This window comes from Herpailurus yagouaroundi, unplaced genomic scaffold (genome assembly GCF_014898765.1).
Source record: "Herpailurus yagouaroundi ecotype Mexico unplaced genomic scaffold, PumYag 207, whole genome shotgun sequence".
In the NCBI taxonomy this organism is placed as follows: Eukaryota; Metazoa; Chordata; class Mammalia; order Carnivora; family Felidae; genus Herpailurus; species Herpailurus yagouaroundi.
The window spans coordinates 5,163,574-5,185,180 of record NW_024412438.1 but is presented as its reverse complement, the minus strand read 5'-3'; the positions used below and the strand labels follow the sequence as shown (position 1 = coordinate 5,185,180).

At 53.9% G+C, this 21,607-nt stretch overlaps 3 protein-coding genes across 21 annotated transcripts in view; 1 reads left to right on the top strand and 2 right to left on the bottom strand.

The window, feature by feature from the left end:
* The window catches only part of TPM3 (tropomyosin 3), a 28,698-nt gene extending 13,824 nt beyond the window's left edge, over nucleotides 1-14,874 (bottom strand). For 5 of the 16 annotated variants that reach the window (XM_040452831.1, XM_040452826.1, XM_040452825.1 and 2 more), the window contains exons 1-5: nucleotides 14,666-14,874; nucleotides 13,870-13,995; nucleotides 2,437-2,570; nucleotides 739-856; nucleotides 552-622 (exon numbers count right to left, since the gene is read on the bottom strand). In XM_040452831.1, coding sequence (XP_040308765.1) covers nucleotides 552-622; nucleotides 739-856; nucleotides 2,437-2,570; nucleotides 13,870-13,995; nucleotides 14,666-14,782 — 566 coding nt within the window. In that variant the 5' untranslated portion in view covers nucleotides 14,783-14,874. Of the gene's footprint in view, nucleotides 1-551; nucleotides 623-738; nucleotides 857-2,436; nucleotides 2,571-9,205; nucleotides 9,419-13,869; nucleotides 13,996-14,665 lie in introns of those variants that run through there. The other 11 variants (XM_040452828.1, XM_040452829.1, XM_040452827.1 and 8 more) reach the window with 5 other exon arrangements.
* Nucleotides 9,442-18,053, top strand: LOC121015678 (cleavage and polyadenylation specificity factor subunit 6-like). Of its 3 annotated transcripts, none has more exons than XM_040452849.1 (2): nucleotides 9,442-9,802; nucleotides 17,039-18,053. In XM_040452849.1, exons 1-2 carry the CDS (start codon nucleotides 9,461-9,463, stop codon nucleotides 17,075-17,077), a joined length of 381 nt encoding a protein of 126 aa, XP_040308783.1. In that variant the 5' UTR covers nucleotides 9,442-9,460; the 3' UTR covers nucleotides 17,078-18,053. The 3 variants fall into 3 exon arrangements, 2 of the variants coding, with proteins under 2 accessions (XP_040308783.1, XP_040308782.1); XM_040452848.1 differs by having other exon boundaries at nucleotides 16,889-18,053; XR_005783923.1 differs by lacking the exon at nucleotides 17,039-18,053 and adding an exon at nucleotides 10,035-11,140 and having other exon boundaries at nucleotides 9,516-9,802.
* Nucleotides 18,054-19,847: 1,794 nt separating this feature from the next.
* The window catches only part of CFAP141 (cilia and flagella associated protein 141), a 5,616-nt gene continuing 3,856 nt past the window's right edge, over nucleotides 19,848-21,607 (bottom strand). Inside the window, exons 1-2 of one of the 2 annotated variants that reach the window (XM_040452850.1) lie at nucleotides 20,646-21,007; nucleotides 19,848-20,090 (exon numbers count right to left, since the gene is read on the bottom strand). In XM_040452850.1, the coding sequence (XP_040308784.1) occupies nucleotides 19,989-20,090; nucleotides 20,646-20,858 (315 nt within the window). In that variant the 5' untranslated portion in view covers nucleotides 20,859-21,007 and the 3' untranslated portion in view covers nucleotides 19,848-19,988. Of the gene's footprint in view, nucleotides 20,091-20,645; nucleotides 21,008-21,607 lie in introns of those variants that run through there. The other variant, XM_040452851.1, reaches the window with a different exon arrangement.

Genomic DNA, 21,607 nt, shown 5'->3' with positions numbered 1-21,607 from the left:
AAAAAAAGATCGTTTTTCAAAAAATGGGAAGACAACACCGCCATGGACATGGTGTGTCATGTCTGGGAGGGGATGGAGAGGAGGCACAGATACATATGCATCAGCACTGACTTGTTACACAAGGCCCAGAAGGTGCCGACGGGGGAGCTCTTCATGTCTGCCCTCGCCCTGAGGCCCCCCCACACTGGCCACACGGTACAAAAGAGACAAATCTCGAGCCGGCACGGCCACGGCAGTGTGTCAAGGAGAAGCAGACTTCAGGTGGGAGGACCCTGTAGGGCCTGCCAGGTGACCACTCACCATCTGCTCGTTAGTCCTTATTTTCCCTCAATTTGCAAACTGCCCCTACGAGAAATAATGGAAACTCATCTGGCACCTGTCACTAGTCCAGAGTAAGAAGGGCCCGTAGCCATTCTCAGGGCCTAAAAAAAGCCCACTCTCTAGGCCCTGTTTAACAAGGTGGAAGGAACACTAGTTTATTCACATTAATGCGCAAGCCAAAGGGGAAAGGACCGAACGGGAGGGCAAGACTGGGGGAGCAAGATACTCACGACTCTGCCAGCTCGGCTCGTTCCTCTGTGCGTTCCAAGTCCCCCTCGATAATCACCAACTTCCGAGCCACCTACAGAAGACCCCGGACGGCCCAGTGAAGCAGAGAGGAAGCCATCTCCCTCCCCCGAGGCTCTTTTCAGAAATCCAAGGACGCTGGGGAGAAGGGGGAAACACGAGGCAGCCCACCTCTTCATACTTGCGGTCCGCCTCTTCCGCAATGTGCTTAGCTTCCTTGAGCTGGATTTCCTGGAGCTCCATCTTTTCTTCATCCTTTAGGGCTCGGTTCTCAATCACTTTCATGCCTCTGCCAAACGGTAAGGACAGACACGGCCCTGATGGGTCTGCCACCAGCTCCACCCTCAGGGGCCCTGAATGGCACCTTTAGAAGCCAGCCCCTCTCTACCTGCCACCCAAGAACTCCCACAGCTCCCCATCTTGGTTTGTTTTCTTTAAAACCTTTTCAAAAAAATTAGCTTTCTCTTACAAAAAAAATAACGCACACTTAAGGGGCGCCCAGGTGGCTCGGTCGGTTAAGCGTCCGACTTCAGCTCAAGTCATGATCTCACAGTTGGTGAGCTGGAGCCCGCATCGGGCTCTGCACTTTCTCTCCCTCTCTCTGCCCCTCACTCACTCGCGCTCTCATTCTCTAAAATAAGTAAGTAAATAGATAGATAAGTGAAAATTAAAATGATAATAATAATAGTAATATACACTTAATACTCAAGGGTATGGTTTAAGGGCACAAAGTAAGCCCTTCCAGTCCTGCTCACCAGAGGAAAACTCTATTCATAAAGTTTCCAGAAATGTTTCACGAAGAGAAAACCCCAACAGAATGACACACTACCCTGTTGTGTACCAGGCCTTCCTCCCTTTCTAGAACTTGCACCCTGCTCTGTAATAGAGCGCACACAGCCACGCGACACATTCTCCCAGCAGCACGATGTCAACGTATGTCCGTCCGACAGGGCATTTTTGATTCTGAAAGCCTTCGTCTGACCCCACGCATGTCAGCACACACCTTTGTTCTGGTTTACCCCACAGCGGCAAGAAGGCAATTGACTATTTTCAACAAAGGTGAGCTGTGATTTGGTTCCCAACCCTGGGCACACATAAAAATCATCAGACCAACTTTAAAAACATCAACACCCAGGGGGCGCTTGGGGGGGGGCTCAGTTGGTTAAAGCGTCTGCCTTCAGCTCAGGTCACTATCTCACTGTCCGTGAGTTCAAGACCCGCATTGGGCTCTTTGCTGTCTGTGCAGAGCCTGCTTTGGATCCTCTGTCCCCCACCCCCACCCCCCACTGCTTGTGCTCTCTCTCTTTCACTCTCTCTCAATATAAATAAACAAACTTAAAAAAAAACACAAAAAACAAAAAATCGAAACACCATCACCACCACCCACACCCCTCTCACGATGGGCTCTAACTGAACTGGGCATAACTCCAGGCACTGCAGTATTTTTAACTCCCCAACGGTCCCCACCCCTCACCCCCATGATTCGAACGGTGAGGCCAAGGTTAAGAAAGATTATTCAGCACCGATCGCTGGGCTCCATCTCCAGAATTTCGGACTCTTAGATCAGGGGAGGGACGGAGAGTCTGCCTGAATTTTCACCCAGCGCCAGGTGCTGTTGGGCGGGGACCTCACTTGGAGAACCACTGCTTTAGGGGAACTCGTCTCACAAATAAGGCCACGATCCACTAAGTGGAGGCCATCCTGGTGGCCCTCTTTAGCAACCATTAGATCAATTTATAGGGTAACACCAATTGCAAAAGGTCACGGAGTCCAGGGAAGCCTCACTCTGTCTTGAAGTGAAATGCATTGACCTGAGTGTTGCAGGTCCCTCTGCACCCCATGCCCCACCCCACAGGCTACCCTGCTCACCTCTCGCTCTCGTCAGCGGCTTTCTCGGCTTCCTCCAGTTTTTGCAGGGCAGTGGCCAGGCGCTCCTGGGCCCGGTCCAGCTCTTCTTCTACCAGCTGGATCCTACGGTTCAAGGAGGCCACCTCAGCCTCAGCCTGTGTTTGAATGAGAACGGACAGAAGTAGGACTGAGATCGGGGCTGAGCGCCAAGCAGAAGGCAGGGTCCGATGCGGCAACACCTGTCCCAGCGCAGACACGGACACCATGCACACACGCCCATCTCCCCCTTTCCCACCAGCTGACTTCGGTGCACTCCACAGGAAGAGTAGTTTAAAACACAGTTCCCTGCCCAGCCCCGTGCCACATAGCACCGCCTCCCTTCTGGACTTGGGTCAAGTTCCTGAGCACACTGGTATCAGGAAAGGTGTCTGGCGAAGGGCTCCTCCAGCCTGAGCTCGGGCGTCCTGCCCTCTCTGCAGTCTGCTTTCAAGTGTCTTGTAAAGTGGAAAAATCAGAAGGAATTCGGATTATCTATTAATTTGCCGAAGTCAAATCGTTAACCCTCCAATGACCTTATTCTAATACACCAGGGGCCTCACTAGCCAAGAGAACGCTTTTCAGAATAACGGTCCAGACCAGAACGCAAAAGGATGCAACGCTGGGCTACCCACCCCGCCCCCCAACCCTGCAACCTGCTCCCACCCCCCCACCTTTTCAAAGGTGACACCAAGGAGCTCTTCTAACTAAAACTACCTGCCTGACATACAAAAAGCGGGGGAGGAGGGGCGGCGCAGAAGAGAATGCTTCCTCCGTGTCCACCCCGACTCCTGCAGATTTCTGAACTGTGACTCCCTTCTACTGCCCCGGTCATCCCTCAGCCTCAGCCTCCTCCCGGCTGCTGTCAGTCCTCTCCCTGACTGCAGCCCACACAAAGGCCCGGCCGGAACACAAGCCGCCCATGCCTCCTCCTTGGCAGTGGAGTAAGAAACGGGGAAAGGAGGCAGCCTGCGTGTAGATGAACTCCGCTGGCAGAAAAGCCCCCCCGTCATGACTGCCTTCCTCGTCCCTACACCTTTGCTGGTGGCAAGCACGCTGACTGCCTCAGCCATGCAAGGACTCCACCTGCTCTGAATGCTACCCGGTTCAGATGCTTATCCAAGTGCTTGCTTAACATGATCTCTCTTCTACAGTCCAGATTGTGCCTGAATTCCATTACCCTGATTTCCTCCTGGCAGTCAGGGGTGGGAGCAGCTACAGAAATAAGCTGGGTCACCAGCCCCTATGGGGAGGGATACAGCCCAAAAGACGCCTGTTAAGAATCAGCTTATTAACAAAAATTTCCAAATACAAACATGGGAGATTCAAAGTCCTGTAGGGTCTGGAGCTATATAACCACCAACCCACAGAAGAAAAGTCACGAGTCCACATAAGCTGAAGTTACCAAGAACCCGTTTGTGTCTCTAACTATACTGTTCAAAATACCACAAAGACAAGTATTCCCTGATCCTGTTTCCTCCAGGAAAACAGATGTCTCTTCGGACACATTTCACCTCACAAGTCCAAAAAGGTCAACGACTCAAGATGACAAGAACAAGTCAAGCTATCAGGCAAGGCCAATAAATCACGGCCGGTGCGATGATTTACCCCATCTCCCTCCGTCAAACGCCTAGGACTATAAAAAAGAATTGAACCAGATTTGGAGGAAGCTCATAAAATCTAAGTCTCCATCCAGCTCACCAGTAGTTCCCAAATGGAGAAGATAACAGACTACGGGGGCAGGGTGTACAGTTTCCATGACAACAATCTGGCAGGCAGTTTCTCCCACGAATCAGCAATTACAATAGAATTCTTCGCAAGGCTGAAGAGGGAGGAGAAGGCACCTCTTGGTGCCCTCCTGAGAGCAAGAGCACGCACACACACACTAACACACACTGACGGAGCCTATATCAAATGCAGAACCTGCCACGGGGTGTCCCCACCAAAGCTTCAGAGACCCTGGGCGGGGGGGGGGGGGGCACGCCAGTCACTGTTCTCTTTCTGCTCCTCCTACAGAAGATCAGTTCTCTTTACAAAGAAACAGAAGTTTGCAGGATCAAGATCTAGGACTACGTCTAAGGGAATAAGGGAGGACTTTTCCTTCAAGCCAGAACCTACGCACAACACCCATCCCTTCATCCCTTCCGGGTCAATCAGGTCCCGCAAGACACTGGGTGGACGGACTTCTGCAAACCAGAACGGGAAACATTAAACCTTGTGCTATTCTAATTACCCAAGGGTTATTAGCACGTCCAGATGTGGTTTTGAACTTGAACTTTCAGCCCATCCACCTCTGCCCAGCCTGGGGAATAGACTCTGAGGTCTTTCCTTCAGGTAATAACAGGATCCTCCACATTAGAAGATGGCTGACCACACGGGGCGCCTGGGTGGCTCAGTCGGTTAAGCACCCGACTCCGGCTTAGGTCATGATCTGGCCGTTCGTGGGTTCAAGCCCCACATCAGGCTCTGGGCAGATGGCTCGGAGCCTGGAGCCTGCTTCGGATTCTGTGTCTCCCTCTCTCTCTGCTCCTCCCCCACTCGCATTCTGTCTTTCTCTGTCTCTCAAAGGTGAATAAATGTTAGAAGAACAAAAAGAAGAAGGGGGAGGAGGAGGAGGCTGGCCACAGCTCCAGCTGTGAAAAGAGTGTGGCTTAAGTGCTACCATCCTCCAAACAGAAGACATTCCCCAGGCGCGCCACACACCTCAAGGCAAGGAAGTGCTGGGGCGCTGGTGCTCGGAGGCAAATCAGGGCCAAGGACAGAAGGGGATTAGCCTAAATCTGGCATTCTGCCACTCTGGGGTTTCTCTTTTTAGACAAAAGCCACAGATGAAATTTTGATCAAAGGAAACCAGTAATGGAAAAGTGAGGTTGGGCCTGTGAAGAAAGGAGTACTCCGGGGTTCACGGTGTCCACACAAGTGTATCTACCCGGGGTGACACTGTGTCCTTAGGGACTTTAAAGTCACGGGGGGGGGGGGCCAGGTGTGAGGAAGGGAGCAGAGCTATCAGCCACAGAGTAAACAAAGGTGGAGACTCCAGAGCAAAGGGCTGTTTGCCTTGCCCCAGGAGTGTGTGCGCCAGCCAACCGGAGGGAAAGAGAAAGGTAATCAGCAGGAAAGTAAACCTAAACCAAAGAAAGGTGATAAAGCCTGTTGCTGGGTCCACCCGACCCAGCAAAAGGAGAGCCACACAACAGGCGTTCCAATCCCCCCAGAGATTGGAAATGGGGAATAGGGCCAAAAGCCTGTTTTTGTTTTTGTTTTTTTTAAGTTTTGCTTTTATTTATGTTGAGAGAGAGAGAGAGAGCGCACACGTGCGTGCACATGAATGGGGGGGGTGGAGGGTGGGGGGGAGGGGGAGGGAGGGAGACAGAGAATGAAAATGAATCTCAAGAAGGCTCTGGCTGTCAGCATACAGCCCGATGTGGGCCGAAGTCAGACGCTTAACCAACTGAGCCACCCAAACCCAGACGCCCCAAAACCTGCTGTTTTAAAAAAAAATTTTTTTTTCAACGTTTATTTATTTTTGGGACAGAGAGAGACAGAGCATGAACGGGCGAGGGGCAGAGAGAGAGGGAGACACAGAATCGGAAACAGGCTCCAGGCTCTGAGCCATCAGCCCAGAGCCTGACTGCGGGGCTCGAACTCACGGACCGCGAGATCGTGACCTCAGCTGAAGTCGGACGCTTAACCGACTGCGCCACCCAGGCGCCCCAAAACCTGCTGTTTTAAAGCTCACTCGCTTCTTCAATAGTGTTTCTCAATTTTTCAGACCAGAAAAAAGGAGGGAAATACCAGAGTAAGTTAGGAGAGAGAGGTATTAAAAACAAATAAGGTGAACTGTATGTGAACTTAAAAATGGTTAAAATAGGGGCGCCTGGGTGGCTCAGTCAGTTAAGCATCCGACTTCGGCTCAGGTCACCATCTCACAGTTTTTAAGTTCGAGCCCCGCGTCAGGCTCTGTGCTGACAGCTCAGAGCTGTTTTGGATTCTATGTCTCCCTCTCTCTCTGACCCTGCCCTGCTCACACTCTGTCTCTCTCTCTTAAAAAGAAACATTTAAAAAATGGTTAAAATAGTAAATTTTATGGTACGTGTGCTGTTACCACCATCAAAAACAAAACAAACAGGTAAGGAAAAAGGATGCATTTGAACATTATGTTTATGCCCCCTGTTTAAGTTTAGCAAGAATTGCAAAGGAGGTTCAAAACCGAAAGTATACCCGCCATGATGCTACACTGTGAAAGGTCAGTCTCCAGACTAACAGCAGAAAAGAAAGGCGGCTCCCAGAACAACTGCAGTCTCGGCTCTGGACTCACCCAGCTTCCCAACAAAGAGCGAAGGGTCACACAAAGCAACCAGAAAAATAATTAAGTGATGATCCCACAAACAGCATGAGATACCATCAGGGAGTGCCCAGCTTCCAGCTCCAGAGGAAGGAGGAGGCTGCCAAACCCACACTCCAGAACGCCTGAGAGGGTAACAGGCAAAGCCCAAGCACCCCTCCCTCCTCAGGAGGAGTTCAAAGTTCACCAGAGCAGAAAGCCAAACGGTTAAGCTCCCTCAAGCTGGGGAACAGAAAGAAGAAACTGGTTTCATCAACCTTTAACTATCACCCTACTTCCCCATCTGAAGACTTCCTCACTAGACCTCAACTCGGTAAGCAAATCCGGCAGGCGCTGAGGAAGGAACCTTAAGGAACGTCTGGAGCTGCTCACTGCTCTGCCTACCACCTGGAAGACCAGGGGAAAACTGAGGCCAAGTTTTCCTGCGAGGAATCCGGCCGGGAGAGGGGAGGGGCGAAGGGGCGTCACCCACCCTAGAACTATCCCCAGGGTGCCCACACTTCAATGTTGAGCCTAACACTCTGCAGCTCAACACGTGGCCGGTTCTTTAAAAGCCACCCTGCCTTCCTTAAGGGGATCTAATCTCCAGAACAAAGGAGACGAGAAGTGTCACTAGCCATAGAGTCACCCAGCCAGTCCATCTCACTTGAATTGACAATTAGAAGCTACTCACACTGGGACACCTGGGTGGCTCAGTCGGTCTCTTGATTTCAGCTCAGGTCATGATCTCACGGTCGGGGAGTTCGAGCCCTACATCGAGCTCCACACTGACAGTGTGAATCCTGCTTGGGATTCTCCCTCTCTCCCTCTCTGTGCTCCTCCCTTGTGGGCACACTCGCTCTCTCTCTCTCAAAATAGGTAAAATAAACTTAAAAATATATATCATGAACATGGGGGAAATCCCCTGAGAAAAAGACGACAGAGAAGACAAGACCCCAGCATTTCTACGCCCCGGTAGAAAAACAAGAGCATTCTAACAATCTCCCACTCTCCCCCCAAAACAGTAATTCTCAGCCACTCCCCAGAGGGGCAGCCAGGGAAAAAACAAAAACAAAAACAAAAACAAAAACAAAAAAAAAACCTGACCAGGCAAGAGAACAACAAGGAATACCAATAAACCACAGAAGTTCCCCATAAGGTCTTCAAATTTTAGCAACACTTACTTTTCTCTCCAGCCTCAAGATTCTCCAAAACCAAGTCAGGAGATCAGTTCCACCCACTAGCCCGTACCCTAGACCCTGGAAAGTCTTGTGACTTACTAAAATTACTGGCCCTCCTCTAAGTAGAAAGCAGTTTCGAGAATCACCATTCATTTCATCATCATTTTATGTTCCAACTTCCAGCTGAGCCAATATTATCTTTAATAAAAAGAGACACCGTGGCGGGTAACTGGGAAACAACAGAGCGTCACTAGAGGCTCCTTGGAACTCATTATTTTGTCTGCGCGAACCACACTGCCGAGGTCAACCAGAAACCTTGACAGAAATTGGCACTCAATCCGAGTCTCGGCCACACCAACTGGCTTATCAGCTGCGCTTGGAAGAAGTGTTCTTAACCGGCTGGGCCTGCACTGATTGCACTTCAGCAACAAAGGCCAGAATCCTGCAGAAGTCCCCGCCTTCCAGGTCGTCAGGGGTAGGGCCAGGCGAGTTTTGTTGGCTCGCACATTTGCACTAACACAGTGAGTGAGGTACCAACTCCTCCTGGGCGGCTTCGCGGCGGTTGACACAGTGGGTTTAGCAGTTGCCCCCACAAAAGGAAAGAGCCCCAGGCCGGAGGATGGGAGGCGGTGCTGTGGCCTTAACCTCCTCCAGGGAGGGCACCGCGCTTCCTCTCAGCCGACTGCAGCCTCATTTCCTGAGCTGGAGGAGGGAGCGGAAAGGCTGCCAGCAGGCCAGGCCGGGGGCTTTCCGGCGGTTCCCACCCCCACCCCCACCCCTGCACAGTAAGTCGGCCCTGCCCCTCCCAGGCCAGAGCAGCACCCACCTACTCTCCCCCCTTGGGCCGGAAACCTCTAACGAGAGCGAATTTCCCCCCCCCCCACCCCACCCCGCCCTTCACCGAGGAGTGGGGGAGGGAGAGGCCGCTGAGCCCCTCCCCTGGCCGCGCCAGCCTCCGAAGGACTGAATGAATGAGCGGGGAGACAGGAGGAGGAGGAAAACCACTTTCCAGGCCCCGCGAGGCTCAGTTCCTTCAAAGGTCAAGCCGGCTCACCCGAGCGCCCAGTTCCCCCTTCGTCCGCCTCAGGTCCAGCCGCGGGTGAGCCCCACCCATCCGCCGGGCTCCAACCTCATCTCCGAGTCAGCCGGCGCCCGCGGCCCGCGCTCCGCCGCGAAACCAAGGGCCCCCCTTCGGGGTCCCAGCCGCTGCAGCGCCCGCTCCCCCTCGCGCGCCTCGCCCTCTCCGTACCTGCTCCCGTGCCCGCCTTTCCCCCTCCACTTCCCGCTGCAGGCGCTCGGCCCTCTCCTCTGCGTCATCGGCTTGCTGCTGCAGAACCTGGATCTTGCGCTTCACCGCCTCGATGGTGGTGATCCCGGCCATGGTGCCCACCCAGCCCCTGCTCGCTCTCGGCTTCCTGCCTCCTCCGCTCGGCGCTGCAGCCGCTTCTCACCCCCACTTCCGCCTGCTCCTCCCTGAAATACCGGAACTCGCCCACCCGCCCGGATGTGGCGTCACCGCCGCGCCCTGCCGCGACAGACCCCGGGCGGGCGGCCCTCGGCGCGAGCGCGGGGCGGGGCCTTTCCCAGCCCAGCAAAGGGGGGCGGGGCAGCGCCGGGCGCGGGCTACCATGGCAACCGGAAGGCGCGCGACAGGCTGCCCTCTGCCCCGCAGCAGGTCCGCCGGGCCGCGCGGCGTCCGCCTTCACCGCGCACCCGACGCCGCCCCGGCTTCCACCCACCGCACACAGGCTCCAAACTCGGGTGCGGGGACAGGCCAGGGCTTGCTGGGCCCCAGCCTCAGAAGAGCCCGGCTCTGCAGCCTCCGCTCCTTTCCGGGTGGGCCCAGGTAGGTTCTCTCCCACCCTAACCCACCGCCTGAAAGTCAAGGCAGGGAATTCCGGGGGTGAGAGAAAAGGCCAGGATGGCGGACTTCTCGTTCCCTCGGCATCGGTACGGATCTCGTCCTTCCCCCGTCACCTCGGAGGGTCACTGTGCACCAGCGATTCACCGACCTGCCAGGCCTTCCGAACCTTGAGTAATTTAGGTATGGTAATCAGTCGTCACATTTCTCTGTGCAGGTGAGAAAGATTTTATCAGGAAGGAGTCCTCTCTTACAGATCACTGTTACCAGACCCTTTGTGCAACAGCCACGTGAGTGCCTAGCAAACGTCCTGTGGAACCGAGCCTCTGTTCGGTGATAACTAAACAGTGTCACTGCCACTTCTACCTTCAGGTGCCCTGAGTTAGAAACTGCCTCCCAGTCCCTGCCACGTGGGACTTCTGGAAGCACAATAGTAAAGAGACTTGAAAATTTTACCTCCTGCTCTCTCCTACTTGTTTGTACTGTGCGCCTACCTTCCCTGTAAGCCATCATAGCAAACGTCTCCTCTGCTGCGACTCTCTTTTCCCCTCAAAATTATGGTGCGGAGCAGGACTCAGGACTAAGACTCCTGGTCCCTGAAATGACTGGTGCTGCCCTCAATGCCTGCTTCTGAAGACACTCCCTCCAGAGGCTTCCTCTTCCTATTTCCTTTTAGAAATACCGAGCAATGAGCTGTTTAGAGGAAACAATTCAAACAGTAAATAATTTGCTTGGTAGAGTACGCTGTGTACTGTTTTTTCCCTCGCGGAACTGGGAAGGAAGAACAGGGAGTAAACTCGACCCTGATGGCCTAAGAATTTTTCCAGCTCCTCTCGGAGAAGTCTGGTCAGAGAGAAGATGGAAACAGAAGTGAGACTTTGGCATCTGGGTGATGAGCAGCAGGGGGCGCTGTTTACCTCCCTTTGCCCTGGTGAAGCGGCCGGCGCCCTCAACGCAGACCAACCCAGGGCTGCTCGGAGCACCGCTGGATTCTGTGAACAGATAATCTTCTCTTGATCCAGGGAGACAGGTGGATTGACTCCTGATACCCTTTAAAGGCATGATGGACGGGCAGCAAAGGGCCCAGTGCTAATGTTTTCCTGGTGACCAACAATACAACAATGTATCAGCAGGTGTACGTGTCCGTCCCCCACCCCTCTCACGTCTGGTATTACTCTTTGTCCTAACCTTGCACTCCTCTTTCCCCTTGCTTTACCCTAATGAGCTTCTGACTTCACCTCGGGTTGAGAAGCCCTTACACACGTGAATGTTCTTACTGCCATTGAACTGTACCCTTAGAAGTGGTTAAAATGGCAAACGTGATGTAGGCTTCGTTACAATTTTTTGAAAACGATTTCAGACAATTCAGGGATGAAAAGGTGAAGCTTGTACTGACCTTGCCATACCCTTGCCCTTTTCTTTCTTCAAGCAATCCAGCAAATCCTGTGCTTTCCAGAAAAGCTGCTCAGATAACCAGAACTCCCTGTGTGAGCGAACATGCAGCCGTTGACTCCCTCCACTCCCTCTCCTGCCCTTATATCCACATCAGAGTACTCTGCTCTGTTAGCCTCGAGGGTAGGAGCTGAGCTGTGAACTTCCCGGGACACTTGTACTGGACGCGCACCCTCCCCCTGAAGATGCAGACATCATGTTGCTGGTGACTCTGACCCTTGCTCTCTGCTTTAAACCTATTGCTTCCTCCTTATTCAGCACTTTTTCCAATTCCTATAAACACTTCACTTTCCTTCTCTGATTCTTTGAGGCAGAAATCCCCCAACTTTTTCTGGGAAAGGCCAGACAGTACAGTTTTCCTGGCTTTGCAGGCCACAGGGTGTGTTGAGCTCCATGGGACAAAGCCTGTGGATGATATGCAAGCGAATGGGCATGGTGTCGTTGCAGTAAAACTGTACAAAACGAGGCTGTGACAGGATTTAGCTCACAGGTGGAAGGTTGCTAACCCCAGCTCTGAGAAAAAAAAACCTTTCTTCCTGCTTCCTTCCTAGCCTAACGTATTTCTGCCTGCTGCTCACAGCCTTCCTCCCCCACTTCTTGGCCTCGGGCACACCTCTGAGGGTACCCGGTACTCGCTGACTTGTAGGGAAAGCTAACAGGGGGAGAGAAGTTAAACAAGTTTTTCTACCCACATACTACATATTGAAATGGGTTTTGGTGGGTTCCTATATAAACATGAGTAACTTCTTTCGAGTGAATATACTGAACCCACCCTGTCTGGGTGGGGGATGACAGTGCGTGTCTGTATATGTGCAACAGCGTAGGACAGACAGAATTCGTCCCCAGGAATTTCCTTTATCTTCCCAGTGAAATAGGGGTATCATCTAGAGCCTCTGTGTTTCTCTCTCCCAAGATCGAAGGTTAGACTTGTTTGTTCTTTCCTTGCTCCTGGACACACCTCCTCCAACCCACATACCTGCCGCTTTAGCCTTAGCCTCTCCAGGAGAGTCGTCACCCAACATCTCATAAAACTCCCCTTAACCCGACACTGCCAGTTTGCGAAAACTTCTGTCCCTATGAGCCAGAGAGATCATCTATCCATCTAGACCCGGAACCTTGGTCAGGTAGTTCCAACAGGCCATCAAGCATCTGCCCAAACCTCTGGAGGTAACCTGTGTTTTCTGCAGTTTTCCAAGAAGGAAGAATTGATAGTTTGCAGGGGACTAAACTCTTGGAAACCACAAATATGTATAACGTATATGATCCTCTTTGTATCTCTGACCTCTGGCAGGATACGTTCAACAGCCCTCGTTACGTTCCCTGGCCACTGCAGGTGGCAGAGTGCCAAAGGGGAGATGATGGGCCTGAGAGCAAAGAGGCCAAACTTGAGGGTCTGGAAACATCTGCGAATGACCCACTCTGTCTCTCTATTTTCCAAAACCAGGCGCTCCTGGGGCACCTGGGTGGCTCAGTCGGTTAAGTGTCTGACTTCCACTCAGGTTGTGATCTCACGTTTGTGAGTTCAAGCCCCACATCGGGCTCTGTGCTGACAGCTTAGAGCCTGGAGCCCGCTTCGGATTCTGTGTCTCCCTCTCTCTCTGCTCCTCCCCCGTTCACGCTCGGTCTCTCTCAAAAATAAATAAACATTAAAAAAAGTATATGTGCTCATAAAAATATGTGTATGTGTGGGTATATACAGATATATATATATATATATATATATATATATATATATATATATATATTTGCTCCTATTTTCCTATTAACTCCGTGCTAAGAATTGACTGTATTTCCATCAATCCCACACTTTCTTTTGTTGCTGTTATGTCACTTTTCTTCCAAACATCTTTCCTTCGTCGCCTCTCATTTACTGTTGTGCTAAAGCTTTAAGCTTGAGGGTAAATGGAAGTAGGTGGTGACGGGATAAACATGAAGTGGAAAAAAACAATTTATTTCATGTTCAGATGGAAAAATTGAACCCAACTGCAGAGAAGCTGAGTGAGTGAGTCATTGCCACAGAGTAAGGTCTGGTGACCCCTTTTCCCCTGTAAGACTCCTTGTTGCTACCCAGCCCGTCATGAGCAATGCTTGCTGTGGTGTCTCCGTGGCATAAGGGCAGGTGCCCACAGTGGCCCAGATGAATAAACCCATAGAGGGCCAGGGTCATTGTGACCTCTTTTGTCCCATTGTGAAATCTGAGCTGGCTCTGCTGGGCGGTTGAGAGATGAGAGTTTCCCTATTAATATCCATATCTACGTGCCAGGGCTTGGACACAAAAGCGAGGAATGTGGCATGGGGGAGGAGGTGGGAAGAGTGATAGCAGGTCTCTGGGCCTGGAGACCCCTCCCTTTGTCTGGGTCCTGGGAAACATAGTGAAGTTCCTGGGTTGAGGATGAGACAAAAATGAGACATTTAAGAACAAATGAACATGCCATCAGGAGGGTATGTCAGCATGTGATCGTGTGCCAAAATGCACGCGAGCATCTATTTCTACACCCTGAATCCACAAGTATGTATGTGTCCAAGCGTGGGGTTTCGTCCTATCAACATGGCGCTCTGCACATGCGGATTAGCCCACCTTCCGACTCTGTCATACGTACGTCAGCAGCCTTCTTCTCTGCCAGCTCCAGCTTCTCCTGGGCGTCCTTCAGAGCTTCGGAGTACTTGTCCAGCTCATCCTCTGTCCCTTTCAGCTTCTTCTGCATGGCCGCCAGCTCATCCTCCAGCTGCAGGAGCCCCACGAGTCACACACAATGGAGCAGGCCCAGACCGGGGGCTCCCAAGCCCTGACAGACCCCTGTGCTCGTTCCCAAAGAGACATACTTTCTCCCTAGCCACTCCCAGCCAACTGCCCTAGGAGTTATGCCTTGGCCTGTGACCCTGGGATCTCTGACCTTAAGATGACCAAGCCATGGTGGGTTTTCATCCAAGACCCTGGGATGGTAAGGGTGTAGACGCCTGTGACTCAAGACTGGCTCAGTCGGTAGAGCCATGTGCCTCTTAATCTCGGGGTTATAAGTTCGAGACCCACGTTGGATGGAGAGATTACTTAAAAGTAAAATCTTCAAAAAAGATCAAGGGAAAAGAGATCCTGTGTGCCCGGCCCCCACATTTTCCTCTAGAAACTGGGTTCTCCCAGAACATGGTCCGCCCCGTTTAGATCTGGCAGACACACCAGGGCTCAGAGGGGGCTGCTGGATTTCCCAAGGTCACACAGGCGCTCTGGAGCCGAGACGCTGGACGTCCTCTGCCTGTCCAGTGCGGCTGGGGAAGAAGAGAGTCCCTCCCGCCCAAAGAACAAGCTGGGCTGGTGGCCACTGCCTCTCCCGCGAGAGCCCTCTCCCATCTCGCAGTCTTGCTCGCCAGCAGGCAAAAGAGAGCGGTGCCAGCACCCACCTGCTTGCTTCTCTCCTCTGCCTGCTTTTGCTCTGCTTCAGCTTGCTCTGCCCGGTCCAGAGCATTCTCCTTGTCCAGCTTCAACATCTGCATCTTTTTCTTGATGGCCTCCATCATGAGCTGTGGCTGTTGGTGAGCTCGCCTGCGAAACCTGGAGAACTGGAGGCCAGGGCAGGAGAGGAGGGCAGCTGGCTGAGTGACTAGGCGGCCCCCAGGCTCGAGCCTTTTATCTCTGCTCACGGCTCCACCTCTTGTTCCTAATATGGTCTTTCCAGCTCCTTCCATCCCATTATTGTTCTCCCTGGGGGAGCGCGGGGTGAGATACTTTGATGGACTGACATCACCAGCAAAGAAAAATTGGGGAACAGCTGAGGCTGATTTTAGACAATGGAAAGTGGGGGAGGGGAGAGGTTCTCCCTGACCCTGGCACGTTCCACCCTCTGGGCAGCTCTGTGGGTGTTTGAAAAGAGCAAGGGGAGGGGAGAACACTGAAATACAGGAGGGTACTTTGGCAATTCTAGGAGCGTAGCTTTCACCCAGAGGGTCCTAGTTGCCCTTCCGTTTCCCCATCACCCTCACCCCCCTCTGTGCTGGATGCTGGTCAAAGGCCACTGGTGGAGTTTTACCTTTTGATTCCCAGCATTCAGGGAGCTTGAGCCACAGTGAAAAAGGAGAGGTCACTCGTGATGATCCCTGACAATTCCCCCGGATCCCCAGATCAAATTACTGTGCTATTTCAAGAGTCTCTAATTGGCAGGGAGACATCATTCCTCCCCATTAAGAGCCACAGGGACACAGTAAGCGGTGACCGTCGGTCCCTGGGAGGTCCTCCCAGAGCTTCAAGTGAGGTGGGGGAGAGAAGCAGGGGAGGATCAGAGTAATCTGGGTGGGACCATGCCCTCTGTTTGCCCACAGTGGTCTTTAGGTAGAACTTTCATGCCCACACTGACCAAGCACTGTGCTGCTCTCCACTCTTGTCCTCTGCTCTCTCCTTACCCAACCTACCGCCATCCACACATCACAGTCCTCATCGGTGCCAGCTCTGTTCTCCCTGGCTTGACTCCAGGCCATGTTCATTCCTCCACTTGGAGCCTGTTACTGACGGGTGGCAATTGATCCTAGTACACCAGTGCCACACAATCTGAGAATATGCCAGGGGAGAGGTGGGCACTGTTCAAGGTGACCAGAGCTATCAGAGAAGACTATGAATGTGTCTGATTAGTCATATGTCAAGGAAAGATGGCTAGCGTTAATACTAAGCCCCAGCAGTGGGGTAACTGAGACACCCACCAGGGCACGGGGCAAAACTGGAGTCTACTCTTGAGGTCTTCCAGTCACTAGAGGTAGATGGGCAGATAGGCTATCAATTGACTCTTGAAGGGAAGCAGAGAAACCAAAGACCCTCGCTGCAGGACCAGTGAACAAGAGAGTCCCAGGGCCAGGAAGCAGCAGTTAATAAGGGTGGGGGCAGTATTGAATAAGGAGGAAAAAAATACAAGGACAGAAGATCAGAGCTACATCCCTTCCAGTAAAAGGGGAAGATACGGGACGAACTGAAACTCCAGTGCCCGCCCTTGTACTCCCGCACTAGCTCTCCAGCCTAAGAGCGAGGCCCACGTAGGTTGCAGCCACCGGTGTTCCAAAGGGACCCTGGAGATGAGCGGTTCGGTAAAGGGGCCCCAGAGGTTGATGCCAAATTGCCCACTGCTGTAAGAATATGTTTGATATTTAGTTGGTTCCTAATTAAACAACCCAATATCAAACATATCACACAGAAGCCGGCAGGAGAGTTTCGGTGGTCGTCTGCCTTCCTCCCCTCCAGCCACCAAGCTTGCCTACATGGAGAGCCATCTCCTTGGGGAAGGACGCTGACCCCTGTTCTTTGCCTCCCAAGACAGCTGGCTCTCACTCGTCTGCCCTTCGTGCTGTCCCTGTATCAGCTCCTCTCCCACCAGCGCCTGGCCTTTGCTGGATCACGTTGGCCCAGACCAGGAAGCCTGTCTGGCAGGGCTCCACATCCGGACACCTATCCTCTCCAAGGGCTCCCACACGGAGCTTCTCGCCCTGATGTCGCGCCCATGGCACTGAAGGCCGGCCCAGCCGCCTGCCCTCCCCAGCCTCCTTCCCACTGCCCTGAGGCTTTCCGGGGGAGGGCCTTTTTTGGGGGGGGGGGGTGCTTGTACACCCTGCTTTACCTTTCGAACGGAACTCCTAACCTTCCAGATCACCCCGCCAGACTGCCGAGGGCCTTTCAGCCCACAGCATCCTGGAGTCCTCCTGCTCTGAAGTACTACAGGGAAGTGGCCATGAGAAACTTCCAGCGCGCTTCTTCCATCATCTTGTTCCTTCTCCCCTTCTCCCCATGTCTTCCAGGCACCCTCAAAGTCACCCTTGGGTGTCCGGGAGAGGTGAGGGACCTGTGCCCCTGGCGGGCTCCAGCCTGGGCTCCGGAGAAGGTATATGGCCTGCCCTGCCTGGCAGAACTGAAGCGAAGACTTTAGGAGATCAAGGGCGGAGCCCCTCTGCCAGGAAGAAGCCCACAGGCCTTGGTGCTCTTCTCCCGGCGTCTTCCCTCACAGGGGTCCAGCCTGGCTCCCCGCCGGGGGGGGGTTTCTTCTGAGGAGGATCAGGTCTGTTGACCGTCACGCGGCAGGCGGGTGTGTCTCCGCTGTGGCAGAACGGAGCCCGAGTTATAGCTGCAGCGGGTGGCCGTGCGGGGGTGGGCGGGGGTGCCCTGCTTCAGCCCCAGGCCTGTTCCATGTGTCCGTGTTCCCATTAGTCCGGATTCCCACCCCCACCCTGCCCCACACATATACCCACTCCACAGTGCCCTTGATCTAGATCAATGGCTTGTCTAAAGCCCCAGTCGATGCCCGTTGTGCGCCTCCGGCCCTCCAGGGGAAGGCTGACAAGAGGGCGCGCGGCCCCACGCTAACCCTGTGGTGTCATTTCGTGTCCTTGCTCCCCATGGCTCTTACTGGGGGGGGGGGGGCGGGGGGTGTGTGTGTAACGCTTGCTCTCGTGACCACCAGCCTCACCCTCACCCCCACGTTCAGCTCCCTTCTCTGGGAGCCTCAACTGCCCTGGTGAACCAGAGGCTAGGAAGTGACAGGAGCGAAAAGCACCTCATGTTTGGGGACACTGATGTAGAAGAGGAGCAGTTCTCTCAGAAGGAGACTGACCTCGGGGCTCGATGAGGCAGGCCTCAGGTGGCCCCGATAAAAGGGATCTGAGTCTCCTGGCGGTGCCTCCTGTGTGGCCATCTCGAACCAGGCCGGACCCTCTGGGGCTGGAGGTGGAGAAGGTGCCAGCCCCAGAAGGAAAAGGGGCTGGCTGGGTGGCTATGACCCGGGGAAACAGTTGATGTGATCAGAGCAGACAGAGCAGGCGGGGGGAGGGGGGGGTCACAGGAGATGGGAGGGGGGGCAGCCTGCCAATACCGGAGCCAGCCGGGCTCTGACAAGCCCTGGGGAGAGAGGCCAAGGTCAGGGACCAAGGCAGGAGGGGTGGGGTGTTGTGTGGGTCCCAATAAAAAGAATGAGGAGGAGTAAAGGGGCTGCTGCAGGAGTCGGGGGTGGCTGGGGAGCAGCCAGGCAACAGAGAGGAGGTGAGAAGGGAAAAAAACTCTCAGGGGGCAGGAAAACACTATGGCTCACCATTTATTGGACCTTATGCACCACCTCTCTGCAAAGTGCTTCATTTCATCCCCACAGCAATCCAGGGAGGTAGGCATTATCTCCAGTTTACAAACAAGGAGCTGGGACCCAGAAAGTTAAGGTAACTGGCCCAAAGCCACGCAGGCAGGCAGTGACAGAGGCAGGATTCAAACCCAGATCTGCTATGCTCTGGGGCCAGGCTCTCCTGGACAATGTACACAGCAGGGCCCACTGGAAGGCGGCTGTGGGCAGATGAAGGACCGGCGGGGGCGGGGGGGGGGGGCCCCCCCCGCAGGATCAGAGACCCAGCCTCAGGCTGCAGGTCAAATCCAGGCCGCATGCGCCTGCTTCTGTCCCTCGTAATGTGTCACCTTGCCTTCCTCCCCTGTCCATGCCTGCCTCCCAGCCCGTGAGCCCCGTGCCTTGTTGGCTACAGGAACTCGTGAGTCATTGACTTAGAGATGCTCGGGAAGCAGGGCTGTTGGAGGTGAGGACGAATGGGTGCATGGGGGCACAGACACAGGCGTGGGGTGAAGTGGCATCTCGGGTGCATGGGGGTGGCCGGGGCGTGGCGAGGGGCTTGTGAACGGCCAGGGTCACAGTGAAACCTGAGAGAGAAAAGGGAGGACACCGGCTGTGTGCCAAGCACTAGGCTTGCTCGCTATGAAATTTTATTTAATCCTCATAATGATCCTATGAGATGGGCATCACTGTCCCCATTTTCAGAAGAGGAAACTGAGGCTCAGAGAAGTAACTTACACAAGCTGACAGCAATTAAGAGGCACCAGACTTAGAACCCACACCTGACTCCAAAGCCCACACCCTTCTCCATACCTGCTGCCTCTCTGTGCCCATCAGTGGGGCGTGCAGGGAGAAAAGGAGGGGGCTCTGGTGTCGGAGGGGAGAAATGCCCACTGAGGGTTGGAGCCAGACGGGGGGAGGGGGTGGCGGCGGGACGGGGAGACCAGAGCTGTGCAGCGCACACAGCCGCACGGAGCAGAGGGCAGGACAAGCTCCGTGTGGACAGGACAAGTGGCCGACGAGGATGCTGACAGCAGGTGAGGGGACCGGGAAGTTGCTCTGGCCTGGCGGTGACAGTTTGTCCTGGCACCTGTTACCGGCTGCACAACGGGGGTCTCTCTGGCTTGTGATGTCATTTTATGCAAAGCAGATCTTCATAAGTAAGGTTCTCTGTGGCCCACAGATGCATGTGACCAACCAGTACCTTTTAGAATTCTTGAGAATCTGAAGGCCGTGAGATCGTACACGCTCTGAGCAGCTTCACATAAATCGCTGCTCCTTACTTCCTTATAGCTGCCTTACCCCTCATTGCACTGGAGTTTGGAACCGTGTCAATTTGCAGAGGTGGGAATTCGGGTCCAGAGGAAAGAGACCTGTCCCAGGTCTCATCATGGGACCCCAGGCCTCCTGCCAGCCAAGCGCCACGGCACCCATGGGTGAACAGCCACACTCAGAGCTATTTGTCCAGGAAGATGGAAAAGACGAGAGGAAGTGAGATCGGAGAGGCAAGTGAGCAAAACCCAGGAAGCTGTTTTAAGATCACGGGTACAGCTAAACCCTTTTGCAACCAATAGGGATTCAGGGCCGTAGAATGAGCCATATGTCTGCCTTCGAGCCGTTAAGAGCCAGCTTTGTTTTGGGCGCCGTCAGAGTCTCTCCACGTAAAATGCTCTGCCCATCAGATTCAGTTCCTGCTGGTACTGCTGATGCTCCTGTTCAAGCAGCTGGTGCAGGGCCGCTCGACGGGCCTGGCGGGGGTGTGTGGGGAGGCAGAACAGAGTGTGACGTCAGGCCGGCCCCTTTCCTCGTTCTCCCGCGATGGCAGTCCAGCGTGCGTCCTCCTGGCTTTGGACTTAGCTGTGCCACAAAGCTAGGCGGTAGCATCGAGGCTGCGCACTGCAGGGGAGGCCTACGCAAGTCTTTCTCCGTGGATGAAACCCCACGTTCAGCAATTACTTGCTGAGAACACCATGAACCGTGACCTCCGCCAGGCCCCGGGACACACAGATGGCGACCTGCTGGCGACCGGGTTCTCCCGGGAGAGAGGGGCTCTGAGAGGCAGGTGCCGGGCACGGACACGAGGGGAGCGAGGACTAGTCCGCGCCCCGGGACTGGAGGCCGGGTCACCTGCAGCCGGACGCGAAGAGCCACTTGACGAGACCCGGTACTGCTCCAGTGTGATGCTGAAAACCTCAGAGGCAGATACACTGGGCAAGTACTGGCAGCAGTGAAGAGCTTGGGACCCCGGCGGACTCTGCAGGGCAGTGAGGGTGAGGCTTCAGGTCACCCTTGCGAGAACTCACCGTCAGCAGCTGCTTGTTGGCCAGTGCCAACTCCTGTCCCCTGGTGTCCTGCATCCTTAGGGCAGCATACAGGTTTCTCCTCTGGCCCAGCGGCGTCTGCCACATACAGTGGGTGTGTGAATTCTGCCACCTGCCCCAGGCACAGAGGAAGGAGCTGACTGGATCAGTTAGGAGTGGTGACACAAACCCCATCACCGGAACCTCTGTGCCCATGTCAGAACACGGCCAGCTCCTTGAAGGGTAACTAGAACTAAGAACCTAGTATGCGTTGAATCCACAGGCCGCTGAATCATCATAACCGTGTGTCAGAGATACTAATTTTGCACGGCACACACGGAAACAAAGTTCAGGTGAGTCGCCTAAGGTCACTTAATGGCAGACCTGGGTATCAAAATCCAGTCTAAAAATTAATACCTTCCGTTACACCATGGTTCTCATCCTTAGCTAGACAACATTCTGCAATCATTTAAGGTTTTTTAATTCATGAGAGAAATATGCATTTCTCTCCCCCCACCTCTCTCACACGTGTCCTCTGCTCAGGTAACCCTTGAGTTTTATTTTTTTTTTTTTAAGATTTTTAAGTAATCTCTACACACAACGTGGGGTCAAACTCACAACCCCAAGATCAAGAGTCACACGCTTCGGGGCGCCTGGGTGGCTCAGTCGGTTAAGCGTCCAACTCTTGGTTTCGGCTCAGGTCACGATCTCACGGTTTGTGGGATTTTCTCTCTCCTTCTCTGTCCTTCCCCGGCTCGTGTGCACGCAGTCTCTCTCCAAATAAATAAATGATAATTTAAAAAAAAAAGACTCGGGGCGCCTGGGTGGCGCAGTCGGTTAAGCGTCCGACTTCAGCCAGGTCACGATCTCGCGGTCCATGAGTTCGAGCCCCGCGTCGGGCTCTGGGCTGATGGCTCAGAGCCTGGAGCCTGTTTCCGATTCTGTGTCTCCCTCTCTCTCTGCCC